This window comes from Thermobia domestica, chromosome 5 (assembly GCF_964235325.1).
Source record: "Thermobia domestica chromosome 5, izTheDome1.hap1.1, whole genome shotgun sequence".
Classification (NCBI taxonomy): Eukaryota; Metazoa; Arthropoda; class Insecta; order Zygentoma; family Lepismatidae; genus Thermobia; species Thermobia domestica.
Genome location: NC_137458.1, coordinates 241,026,181 through 241,040,037, shown reverse-complemented (window position 1 = coordinate 241,040,037; position 13,857 = coordinate 241,026,181). Strand labels below are relative to the sequence as shown.

The 13,857-nt window shown below is 34.5% G+C and overlaps 1 protein-coding gene across 2 annotated transcripts in view; it reads right to left on the bottom strand.

Annotated features, from left to right (window-relative positions):
• Window positions 1–13,857, bottom strand: part of LOC145686491 (midasin-like) — a 630,928-nt gene that overhangs the window by 31,092 nt on the left and 585,979 nt on the right. For both annotated transcript variants that reach the window (XM_081759859.1, XM_081759860.1), the window contains exons 33-34: window positions 3,003–3,551; window positions 2,181–2,380 (exon numbers count right to left, since the gene is read on the bottom strand). In XM_081759859.1, coding sequence (XP_081615985.1) covers window positions 2,181–2,380; window positions 3,003–3,551 — 749 coding nt within the window. The remainder of the gene's footprint in view (window positions 1–2,180; window positions 2,381–3,002; window positions 3,552–13,857) is intronic.

Below are 13,857 nucleotides of genomic sequence, written 5' to 3'. Positions count from 1 at the left end.
GTGTTCGGGAAAGTCACGGTACCTTGCCTTGGGACGTTGAATCATTTCTCGCTATCAGTTACCGTTTTCGTTTTATGGCGATAAATATTGAAACCATAAATAACTAATTTGAACCAGTTCCGTTTTGAATAGAGAGTTAACGAAGATGGAACTTATTGCTGGGACGATGAATCGATTGCAAAAAACTGCATCTCAATATCTCTTACCGGTTTTGCTCTGATACTTGTTGATAAACAGACGGACGGACAAAGCCGTTCTATAAGACTTCCGACACTTATGCATAGCATAGGTTGGAAGTCTAAAATTAATTGTTTATACAAGAAACAATACGGTAATCACGAATCACAAAGGGATATCAGAAAACCAGAAATTACAGAGTTGAGAGACAATACGCTAATTCCGTATCACAAACTTGAATATGCTGAATTTGGTCGGGTATAACGTTTCGTCCGCCGTGCGCTTGCCACTGTAGTTTTAATGTACATTGGAACAACGTCAGGAACGCGGGGGACGCCTTTCCCCCCACCTCCAACAAATATCTATAGCTATCTATCAGTATCCTATAAAATTACAATAGGCCAAGATAAGCACCGGGGATGGCGTGACATCATGCGCTCCCTACCTTTCAGATCCACTTTTACCCTTGAATAATGTGATCACAAAGTTAGATTAGCATTTCGTAAGATATTGGCAATACTGTTATCCACAGTGAATTTGACACGGAGCTTTCAGAACTGCAGGATTATTTTACTTTATATGTATATATATAATAAATTAAAATATTATAAAATTGAAAGTGATTATGTTTGTGACTCTTAATCTCTTGAACCGCCCGACCGATCTCGATCAAATTTTCAATGTAAATGCGGTTCTGGCCTGGGAGTGTTCTTAGCTATTTACGTTGACGGTAGAGCTTCGGCGAGGGGGAGGAGGGGAATTATAAAAAAATAAAACTTAATAACTTTTGAGCCACCCGACCGATCTCGATCAAACTTTCAATAGAGATAAGGTTCGGTCCTGAGATGTTTTCTTCACTTCACTTTTACAGTGCAACGAAGGGGAGGGGAATGGGGAGATATATGTCAAAAAAATAAAAATAAAAGTGACTGTCTTTGTGGCTTCATCACGCTTTAACCACAGGACCGATCTTAATCAGATTTTCAATATGGATGAAGTTCGGGCCTGGGGTGGTTTTAATCATATTACTTTGACGGTAGAACTTAGGGGAAAGAGGATACAGATACATAAAAATAAATAAAACTTAATAATAATTCTTGAACCACCCAACCGACCTCGATCAAATTTTCAACATAGATGACGTTCGGGCTTGGGATAACTTTGACTATGCAACGTAGGGGAGGGGAGGCGGAGATATATGTAAAAAAAAGTGACTGTCTATGTGACTTCACTCTTGAACCACCTGAAGGATCTCGATCAAATTTTCAACATAGATGAGGTTCGGGTCTAGGATGATATTTATCTATTTACTTTGACGATAGAACTTATGGGAGGAGGTATGAGCGAGAGATATTTAAAAATATATAAAACTTAATAACTCTCGAACCACCGGACCGATCTCGATTAAATTTTCAACCTAGATGATGTTTAAACCTGAGATGATTTTTGTCATATCACTTGGACGATGTAACTTAAAGGAAGGGAAAGACATTTACAAATGATCGAAAATGACCGATATTAGTGTCGAATCTATAGTTTTTGAAGTTGCTGAGATGAACAGTGACACTTTTGATGCCATTTAAATCCACATTCAGCCCCGTAAAAATTGTGGGAGAGGAAGGAGAATATATATAAATAATCAAAATGACCAATATCAGTGTCGAATTCAGTTTTCGGAGTCGCTGAGATGAACAATGACACTTCCGATGCCGTGCCCAATAACATGGGGAGGGGAGGAGGATATATAAAAATCATCAAAAATGACCGATACCAGAAAGCGTTTTAGTAATAGTAAAGAGTGACTGACTAACGGAATATGTTACTATTTTTTCTTAATTTAACCCAGCAAAGCGGGTAATTTACGCTAGTAAGAAACATGTTCTATAATTTACTGTGGAAGCTACAACTAACAGCAGCATTCTGTTGGCTAGCGTGAGTAAAAATAACATTTAAATGTAATTGTAACTTAAATTTCTAGAAAAACAATGATATTATTTACTTACTTTAGTAGCAGCATCTATCGTCTGTGCATCAAAATGTTCTTTGGATTCTCGAATATGTTTGTACAAATCACTTTCGGTTTTCTCCCCCTCCTGCACAGCTGGTTCCTCTTCCTCTGGTTCTTCCACATTCTTTTCTTTCGTGTCTTCTTCTACAACATCCATGACTTTCAACCTCTTCTTCACAGGTTCTGTTGTTTGACCTGCGAAAAACATGTAAATGGACTTTAACAAAACTATTATGGGAACAATTCCACATTCATTTACGAAAATTAATTTAAGAAAATGAATCAGAGATTTACCGAAATCTTGTTACGCATTTTTCTTTTAATGTTACACATATTTTGAACACGATTTGATCACCACACAAAACAAGATTTACTAAATTGATCTGTAATTCAGTTAGACTCAAACTGGTAATTATTTAAAAAATAATCTCTTCCATGCTCACGTGATCTCAACTACTCAAACGTTTAATTTCGAATATACCAGTATAGAATTAGACGTCCCTGACCCTACCATAGGTGGGGGTCAAAATCCCATTGTCCAAACTTTAGCCTCACCTTTTAATCCCCCAAAATTGTCAAAATGATGAACTCTTTCCAAATTTTGAGAAGGTCCTGGCCCGAGCCTAAATTTTTGCTATTTAATCATTCAAAGTGTCGGGAATACCACTATAATCTATACTGTATTTTTTTAAAATTATAAATGGCTTGGACAGTTTTGCTTTGGTATTTCAACAGTACGAATTGAATTTTGTTTCACAGTATACTAAAAATTTTCATTTCATAACAGAAGGCGATGAAGAGTTCAACCTTTACTTACCTAAACTCCTCTCGCTGTCGCTTTGCCCTGGCAGATTCTTCCTTTTCTCTCTTTCTTCTAAAGCCCTTTCTGGTCGAGTAATCTTCGATGACATCTGTCCCTCATGACCTTTGCTCTCTTCACTTTCTGCCATACCGACACCTTGAGTTTCTTTAGCTTCATCTTCCTCATTCCTTCCCGAGTCCTCAATGTCTTTGTTATCACTCGAAGGTACGCTCTCTGTTTTATCTTTAGAACCTTCCTTCGCCTCTTCACTTGCTGCCTGAGAAGGCTCCTGACTTGGATCTGTTTTTGAAGGTTCAGCTTGTTCCTTCTGTTCTTCTGAATCATGATCCATTGGCTCTTCTCCTTTCTGTTCATCTTCCTTGGTTTCAGGTTCTCCAGTTGGTTCTTCTTCATTCGCGTCTGCTTCCGCAGTTTCTGTTTCCATTGGCTCTATCTCGTCCGATGAATCGTCACTCCCATCATCCTCTGCGTTCTTATTCTCTTCAGTCTCTTTATTTTCTTCTTCCTCTTCGTTTGCATTCTCCTCCTTCTTCTTATCTTGATCTAGAAGAAATAAACAAGAAACAATTAGAACTATAAAAAAATAACGTTTTCGGTTTTCTATTCACAACTGATATTACATTAGTATATATCAGTCATATATCACTGTTAGAATTGTATATGTCATTGTTAGGAGTATGTGCGTCACTCTTTAAGAATATGTGTATTACTGTTAAAGGGTATACGTGTCACAATCTGCTACTTAACAATATATGTTTCTACATACACAGGGTGGTGCAAAATTCATTTAAAATGCTTGGGAGTAGAATTTACCCAGGAGAACAAACAAAAAAGTTTGTGACATTTGGTTAAATTCGGCGTCATTTCTGAGTTACAAGATGATGTAAATGGCAGAAAAAGGACGTGTGACACCTCATTGCGGACAAAGAAAAGGTGCGACAGCAAGCGGTCCTGAGCAGTTTAGAGAAAGTAATGCCTGAATGACACAATGATGTCAGAAGCAGGTTAGTAGGGACGCGGGGCAAGGGATTTCTCAAAAGGGGGTACTGATATGGACAAACTGACATGCGGAAAATGAGGCCTTTGAAAAATTCCTTATGCCGCGTCCCTACCGCCCTGCTTCTGACGCCACTGTATCTTTTAGGCATTACTTTCACTAAACTGTTTGGGACCGCTTGCTGTTACACCTTTCCTCTGTCCGCAATGAGGAGTCACACGTCGTTTTGCCGCCACTTGCGACAACTTGTAAGTTGGAAATGCTGCCGAATTTAACAAAATATCACATACTTTTTCTTTTTCTTTCTTTTTCTTTTCTTTTTTTTTCTTTTTTGTTTTCATGTGTAGATTCTTTTCCGAAGCGCTATAAACCGAATTTTGCACCATCCTGTAAATAGACATACATAATGTTACGGCAGAATGAAAACTATTAGTTATTATTGACAATGAACAATTTTTTATTTTTAAAATTTTTTTTAAGTGCTATTTGGTTTTCTTGAAAACTTCGCAGAAGACTTCACCCACAAGCACCCCATTTTGTTCAGTTAGATCTCATATATCGGTTGATACGTGATTCATCTTTGGACAGTAATATAGTTAAACATAAAATTTAAGAGTTAATCATAATTAGAGCTACATTTCATTAATCATACTATGTATTATCGTCCTGCTAGTATCATAATGGAAAGCTTGATGTCGATAAACTTTAGTATAAATTTCACATTAATAAGTTAAATGATTAATAGTACAGCATCAGGTTTCAGATTTTAAAAAAATAGTTTTTGTCGATTTTTTTCAAAAAAACTACGCATAAGTATGCATACACTTATTCAGAGCTCAGTAAGATCTAGTCCTTGGTACGATTCTCGTCTTTGGGTAATTTTTCCGTCTATTAAAAGCTAATAATGTTATAGAATTGAATTATTTAACGTTTTGAAAGCAAATATCTGCTTTCCTTTTCTATTTTTTAGGAGGTAAAGGAAATTTTGCTGTAAATAAAAATTAAAAAAGTCCAGGTATACCAATACTACACTACCATTGTTTATAATGAAATAAAGTCATTGTTAGGTAACAAAATTACAAATTCTACAAAAATTTACAAAAGATACACCTAGGGCTACTTGAACTACACTAGTATTGAATTCAATAATTCAGAATAAAGGGCTATTGGTATGAAATTAAGAACTGAAACTGAATATCATTAACATTTGTACGCTCTTTTGGTCCCTTCTTCTCTGAAATGACTATTATATTTCATTACTTCATTAGTGTTAAATAGTTATAAATTTTCTGCGATTGATGTCACTATTTCTGATTGTTAGAGTATTATAATTATATACGAACTAGATTTTATTACCTTTTACGAACACTATATGCTGAGATTTTAGTACCTGTTTATCTGACAAATAAACAATTTAGCTGTTTATTATTATTATTATTATTATTTTGTCTGGCTATCAACAAAAATATTTTATTTTATTATTTAGATTATAACTTTATTTCCTATCCGAGTTATCATATCGCGCATATAACTTGAGGAGAAATAATCATTAGATGTTCATTATTGATCACTACTACTATCACGGGAAACGTTGGCAGAATTTTAACAGATTCGACAATATATCACTTAAGTCGCAAAGCAAAAAAGATGTTTCAAATAAACATTAAAAAAATACAAAAATACACACATTTTTTATGTAAGATGATACAACAAAATTTATCTGTTCTTAGCAGAGATTTTCCATTTGAGAAATTCATGTGAAAACATTGAATGAGAAGAGAAGCTAGGCAGAAAATATAATTTTGAATGTGTATTTCTAGACTGTAAGATATACAGTAGACTGAGAAATCAATTGAATAGAGATACCTGTTAATGCACAATGTTTTCTTATGCTTTATTATACCGAAAGATACTCTATCCCAGCAGGTTGATATACTAAATTTTCAGCTATCCCCTCCTAGCTTAGTCCCGGATGCACAACAACTACCAACATTGATAATTAATATTCTAAATCATGTATGACAATGTTCATATTCTGTAGTTTTCATTGAAATGTATGACTACCTAACTGAATTCAATGCATTCTTTTCTGTGATAGTCACAAATTATTTCTTAATTCATTTCGCAATGCAACCAATCGCTTATTGATGATCATCACAATAATAGTACCTGATGTGTAGCTGTTAAGAATTTTCCTGTTCTAGTTTGCCTACAATTTAACATGATTTTAAGTAAGAGACGAATAAATAATGATAAATACGTCGTAGAAAGTAATATGAATAAATAAATAAGTAAATAAATGACGAAACGGAAGCACATATACAGAGTGTCTCAAAAGTCCCCTGATATAGGGTAACTTTGTTATTAAATGTGTTACAGCAAAATGTAAGAGGGGAAACCGTCTCCAAATATGATGTTTTCAATCTAAAGTGAAGGAATTTTTTTAAATCTGACGAGCCGTTTGGGCAGTACACTCTTTATGTGTTCAATGTTAAATGAAAATGCAACGTTGCCATTTACCTGGATTCATAGCAAAGTGAATTTGAACATGTTTGAAATGGGAGCTGCAATCGACAAGTTAGTGTAAAAAACAATCACTTTATTCATTTATGTTTTGGATCCAGATAAAATGCAACGTTGCATTTTAATTTAACATTAGGCGCATAAAGAGTGTACAGCCCAAACGGCTCGTCAGATTAAAAAAAAAAAAATCCACTTTAGATTGAAAACATCATATTTGGAGACAATTTCCCCTCTTACATTTTGTTGTAACTCATTTAATAACAAAGTTACCCTATATCAGGGGACTTTTGCGACACCCTGTATATACTGAAGCATGTAATGATATTAATAGTATAAAATAATTATTTATTTCCCTCATTGAAGTTAGCATTATTTATTTACGAATTAAAATAACGTACTGATTAAGCTATAGACCTATACAGTATACTATAACGATTATTCATTATTGTGACCAAAGAACATTTATATAAATAATTAATTCCCTTGGCTTGACATCCTTATTTATTAGTAGCGCTGGTTTAAGAGTGTACAGTGCCCTTAACCCAATTCTTCAGCTTGCACCCTAAAAACTAAACACTGAAAAAATGAAATTATTTGTTCTCTTCTATTGATTCATATCATAATTACATCATATTTAAAATCAAGACACAACATCCTATGGTAAGTTCAATTATAGAAATAACACTTTTTGGGCTTTTGCCAAAGCGATTGTATCAACCAAATTTGTCATATCAATTTTATTTAATAAATTGCACTGGATGGAAATTGTTGCTAAAACGTCTAAACTGTCTTCAATCACTACAGATTATAAATATGGTTTAATGGAATGAAATCTAGTAAGTTTTACGTCCCACGGCTATGCCGGCTAGGCTAAAGGACGCGATGATGATGAGAAATAAATGAAAGGTGGAATGAAGGAAATGGGAGAGCCCCGAGAAAATCCACATACCCGGTGTTTGTCCACCATAAAGCTTATTTGGCGCGAACTGGGATCGAATCAAGGACTCCATACACCAGAGGTGAACGCTCTACCACTGAATACAGTTTAATTAATTTTAATTTTAAGAAATTTCTCTATTCGCAACGCTATGAACAGATTCGGAACATACGCACATTATATACATATATTATATATAATTTAGCTATTGTATAGACTATAATCCATCCTTGTTATAACTATTTCTACAATATTGAAATTCATGGAAATCAACACCTGAAATGTTTTTTTCCGTTTCATTTGTCAGTAACAGTTCTAATTTCGTGTACTCGTTTAACAGATCAATTTCACTCATCGCCGTAGATTTACAAAAATCACTAAAGAGAGAAAAATTATTGTATACTCTTATTAATTCAAACCGATCATACAGTGTTTCTTGCATAATTGAAAACTTCGTAAAATAAGATGATTTTATATTTTTCGTTTTCAGTGCTGCTTTCATTCTTACGTTTTTGTGTTCTGAGCTCTTTAAAATGCGAATATCAAATCTGCGGGCGATTTGTTTTGCATCTTCAATTATTAATTCATTTACATACCAAATAACTTGTTATTATGTATATAGTTGTAGATGTGAAATTCGGCTGTTCTAGTATCTAAATGTCTTGTCTGCAAAACTTTACTCGTGACATTTATATTTTGTAATACATCGTTCCAAAATATGAGTGAGCAAATAAATTTAAAATCTGTGACATGTTTTAACAATCCCTCTTTTAAAGATTTTTTATATTATTATTATTATTATTATTATTATTATTATTATTATTATTATTATTATTATTATTATTATTATTTTGGCAGCTGTCGTACTATTATCTTGTTTCGCATCGGAAAAAATTCAAACTTTCAATTCATACATCTCCTAATTGAAATTTCAGAGGTTTAAGAGCTTTAAATGTCTTATCAATCGGTATCCACCGGTATCTTATCCATTTTTTCCATTGTTGATGTGTTATCTAAACGCAAAATTGTCTGTAAATGAAGTCAGGACTATCTGATTTAGAAATAAACAAAAAGAGGGCATATTATTACAATTTACCTTCGTGTAAAGAGAGTAATAATTATGAAACATTTTTCAACAAAACTCTTAACCGACTTCAACACAGCATCTTTTGAAGTGTATCAATGGTCTAACTCCAAACATTACAATTAGATGCTAAAGAAAGTTATATGGGACCATCGAGAAGATTTACTTTTTCAAACAAAAGATCATCAAAATCGTTATACCTATGTTGAAGTTACTCGTAAACATACGCACAACATATTATATATATATATATATATATATATATATATATAGGGCCGGATCCAGGATTTCTGGGGGGGGGGATGCATCAATAACTACCAAAATAACCAATCATAGTGAAACTCTTCAAAGTGACATGTGACAATATTTATTATCTCTGACAACACTGGTACGTAGAACGGGGGTATTTTAAAGACGGTCGCAAGTGACATGCAAGAAAAAAATGTTCTTCTCTCCTCCTGGCTTCTCTTTTCTTCCCTATTTGACAAATGTTATATTGTTTTGCTTGGTGAATCCTTTTCCTTCAACCTTCAGAAAATCAAATTTTTGCTTTTGCAAAGCTCTGCTTTCTTTTAAGCCCCAAACTGAAACATGATGTAGAAAGTGTCAGAATGTGTTCCTATTTTCACTGCTAGCTTCTCATTTTAGTTAGTGTATATTTATAACGAAAGGGGGTGCACGTGCACCTTTGCACCCCCCTAAATTCGGCCCTATATATATATATATATATATATATATATATATATATATATATATATATATATATATATATATATATATATATATATAGTGGCGGATCTAGGATATGATCAAGGGAAGGGCTAAACCATTATTTGCCGTTTTATCCAGTGTAAAGCTGAATTGAAGCCCATTTTATCCAGTGTAAACCTGAGCGTCAAGGAGGGGGCTATAGCCCCTTAGCTTCCCCTTGGATCCGCCCTTTATATATATATATAAACAAACTGAACCGATAACTTCCTTTTTCTAAGTCTGTTAAAAAGGAGATGCTCTTATCTAAAAACAGATACTTCATTCGAGGTTGAACAGATATTTTATTTAGAAAGTTATTAGCAGCCATATTGTTTCCAAAAGAATGGAAATAAAACTGAACTTTGAAAATACATAACAGACTTAATAAAAATTACAGCGAACACTAGCGCTCTACCTTAATGAAAATTTGATAGGAAATCCACTAAAATAGTCCGAATAAATACACGAAAAGGGAATTTACAATAAAATATAAATAATGTAGCTGTGAATATGCTACAATGCATATTCCTCCTTGTGCTCGAGGCGATGCTAACAAGAACGGCGCTGTGTACGAAGTTAAATAACATAATATTGCCCTTATGAAAAAACAGGCACATGCTAACACAGGCCCTTTATCCACCTGTGGGACAGGCATATGTGCAGGTCCCTGAAAATGACCCCAGTTTGAACGCCCTACACATGCATGTTGAACAAACATGTACAGGGCATGAACAGGTATTACTGCACATGTGTTTGTACGGTGGATACCCCCTACCATAAAAACGTATGTAAAGTGCCTGTCAACGAAGAAGACGTGCAAGTACAGCTGCTGTACCAGTACAGAACATGTGATGTACGTGTCATGTATAATGTCTGTAACATGCATGCTGAACACAGTTATATGCGTGTATGATAAATAGCTTTTACCTGGTACATGTGAAAAGTACTTGCGAAATATGCATGTCAGATGTAAGAACTGCATGTAATGTATATATACACATGTAAAAACCATACATGTGAGATGCATGTTGCAGGTATAGAAAACATCTGCTGCTTGCATATAACAGGTGGAGAACATGGAAAAACCATACAGGTGACATGCATGTTACAGGTGGAGAATTTATAAAATTTTTACATGTGACAGGTACATGCCACATGCATGTTATGGGTGTAGAAAACCTCTGCTGCTTGCATGTAGCAGATGTAAAACATATATAGTAACAGGTAAGAAACATGTGTTCTGTTAATTATTCGCCATCTTGCAAACTGTTATCACCCTGCCACCTGGTGAATCATAACGGAACCTGCAATGACATCAGGGGTACCCACAAAGAGGGGCTATGACGCAAACTGCGTCATTGAAATATTTAGAGGGGGTAAAAATCGATATAAATATGTTTGAGGATGTGTAAAAATTAATCGAAAAGTTTTTTTATTCATGGAAGAACAACTACGGATAGACAATTGAGGGGGGGTGCGTCATGGACATGAGGGGAGGCACCACTGCTGACATAAACAATACTTTATAGTATGCTCTTTCCATTGGTTATTAGTACAAATAGGTGGACATTAAATATTTGAAGTTATAAGACTTTAAAACCTGATGAATCATTTGTAATATATATATATATATATATATATATATATATATATATATATATATATATATATGTGTGTGTGTGTGTGTGTGTGCTGCCTGGGTGCCAGACGTATAGACCAAAAGTAACCAAATTTTGGTCACGAGTACCTTGGTCCAGGCCCGAGACCAAGAAAGCTTTTTTTTTTTTCTTTTTCAAATTCGAACTAGGGGTCACAGGGGAACAGCGATTTAGCAAGACACGTAAAAAGTCTAAAATGACCGATATTAGTGTCACACACGGGCGTCATTTAGGGGGGCAGTGAAGGGCTATTGAGATTTATATAGATTTTATCAATAGAACAGTAGTAAATCAGCAAAAAACGCGAAATTTTATTTATATCAAGGAGTCTCCCCCCGCCTCCGCCAAGCCAAATCTGAAATGACGCTCCTGGTGTCACATCCATAGTTCTCGGGGTCGGTGAGATCAATGGTGAAATTTACGGGAGTCAGCATAAAAAAAAAAAAAAAAAAAAGTTTGTTTTCTTCTCTTCATCCTGTATTCAACCGAAGGTGTAGAAATCAAGTTTTCGATTTCAACATTGTCAAAAAACCTAATTACAGCGACAGATTTGTTTTCGGAAATTGATTCAGCATCTGAAGAAAATATACTATCTCCAAACGTATCTATAAACACCGGAAATAGTAAAAGTTTGCTACTTCTGGTTTTGATATAAATCTCTATAGAGCAAAAATGGTAACAGATAGCTGGACATGGCCTTTTAATATCAATTTATTGTTCCAACAAGTCCCATCTCTGACCTTATCCATCTATTGTAATCGAAAAGCGTATGTCTACGATTTCTGATGTGAATATTGAATTTGCGTATTTTGGAAGTCTACATGAGTTTCACACTTTGAAACGTAACTCACTTGTTACTATTATAAATCTTCAACCTGCATGTATGTAATTGAAGAGGTATTTCTCATTGGTAGAATGTTAGCTTGGCATTCAGAAGGTTCTAGTATCGATTCTAGCGCGCGGCCACCCTGGCTGCAGTTCCCCAGTTACACCAGGTGAATACAGGAATGGTAGGCTACTTTACAACACAGGGCCTGACCACTGCCGTGCGTTACCTCCCCCTCCCCTATCCGGATCTGTAACTTAGGTGTCGAAGATCACAAAATAATTTATGTCAAGTGCATGCTTCTTACATGTTTACGTTTATTTGTACAGGTGCTGTATATTGCATGTTTTTAATTTCTGACTTTTGCATGCTAGTGTACACATTATCGTATCCTTTTATCCATCTGCATGTACTTTCCAGGTGTTTTACATGTACATGGTAAGTACCTGGGCATACGGAGGAAATCTTGAATTTCCCATGCATGTGGCATGTAGTTTCCGATACATAGTTTACCTGTCTTATATTCCCTGTACATGTACGCTTTATCTACGTCTGCCAGGTACAATACATGCACCTATGACATTCATTTTCCGTGGATGCATGTTCCTTACCTGTTTTCATTTATATGTACAGGTATTGTACATTCCATGTTTTTCACTCCTAACTTACGCATGTAAACATGTAATTTACATTGCATTTTTTCTATCGTTCTGCAGGTACTTTGCATGTGTTTACATGTACATGTTAAGTACATGGGCATAAGAGGAAAAACTAGTATTTCCCATGGATGTGACTGATAGATTACAGGCACATGCCATCAATTTGAATCATGTTTTTGAACATACCTATTGCATAATTTTCAAAATTAATATTTTCATTTTAAAAAAATTATGTTGCTGTATGCCTAGAATATAAAAGCAAGGTGATTGTTATAATTACAGTTTCATATTTAAAATTTGCTTATTCTTCGATAATAGGTCTTATGCAAGTGAAAAAGGTTCAACGTTTTTTAATAATTCAATAAGTAAACTTTTTGGTAAATTCCATTACATGTCTCATTTGTCCATACCTATTTGCATGTCCCAGGTATATTACATGGACTTGTACCATGCATGTACTATGTATGTACATTACATGTCTCCTTGATATGTACAGATATTTTTCATTGCATGTTTGAGAACTTCTGACATTGAACACCATCTACACATGTATCACATGTTTATAGACACAGGTAGATTCACCTATCAGTGGGAAACTAACATGCTTTTTACAGCTACAGGCACCTGTATAGTACCTGCTAAAGTCACATGTACCTGTACATGCACAGAACCTTGCCTGGAATTTGTCACATTTTCATATGGGTATGCAAAAAAATACTGTGGCTAATTTTGCTCCAAACTATCTGGCAACCCAGGATTGTGACTCACACACGACGAACGATGTTGTCAAAAATGAGTAAAGCTAACACATTTATAATTCTAGTCATAATGTTAATTTTAATCTATGGGATCATTTCATTAGCGAAAAGAGTTCCGTGGTGTCCCTCTTTGATGGCAACCTTACATTATGCCTAGTGTACTGTAGCTTTGTGCTGGTCCTGTTTATTACTCAATGAAGTGCCTAAAGAAAGAGTATCTGTAACTTTTAACTATTCTACTTGGACTGTTTTTTTCATTTCTCCTATATGTTTGTTTTTAAGTAACTTTTCTTATAAATTTTGATATAGACGAGTGACTAAATCTTCACGAATTACAATGCTATTTTATTTTTACTTCAGTGTGTATAGATTACCTAAAACTAGTAGAATTAATGTGATTATTAAATCTGTTATAATTATGGTGGTTTTAGGTAAGACTCAGCTTACGCCACATGTTTGGATATCATCGAGAGAAACGAAGAACCTGAAACCTTTCCTGTTACTTACTTATTATTTCTTCGTGGGATTGTGTAATTTTTATGATATTTAATAATAAAAATAATAAAGTTTCTGCTTTTTAATAACTGTTACACTCTCAAGTTTTCAGATTTTACCTGAAGCCTTGTTCACGGAAGATAAAGATAGGAGTCGAAATAA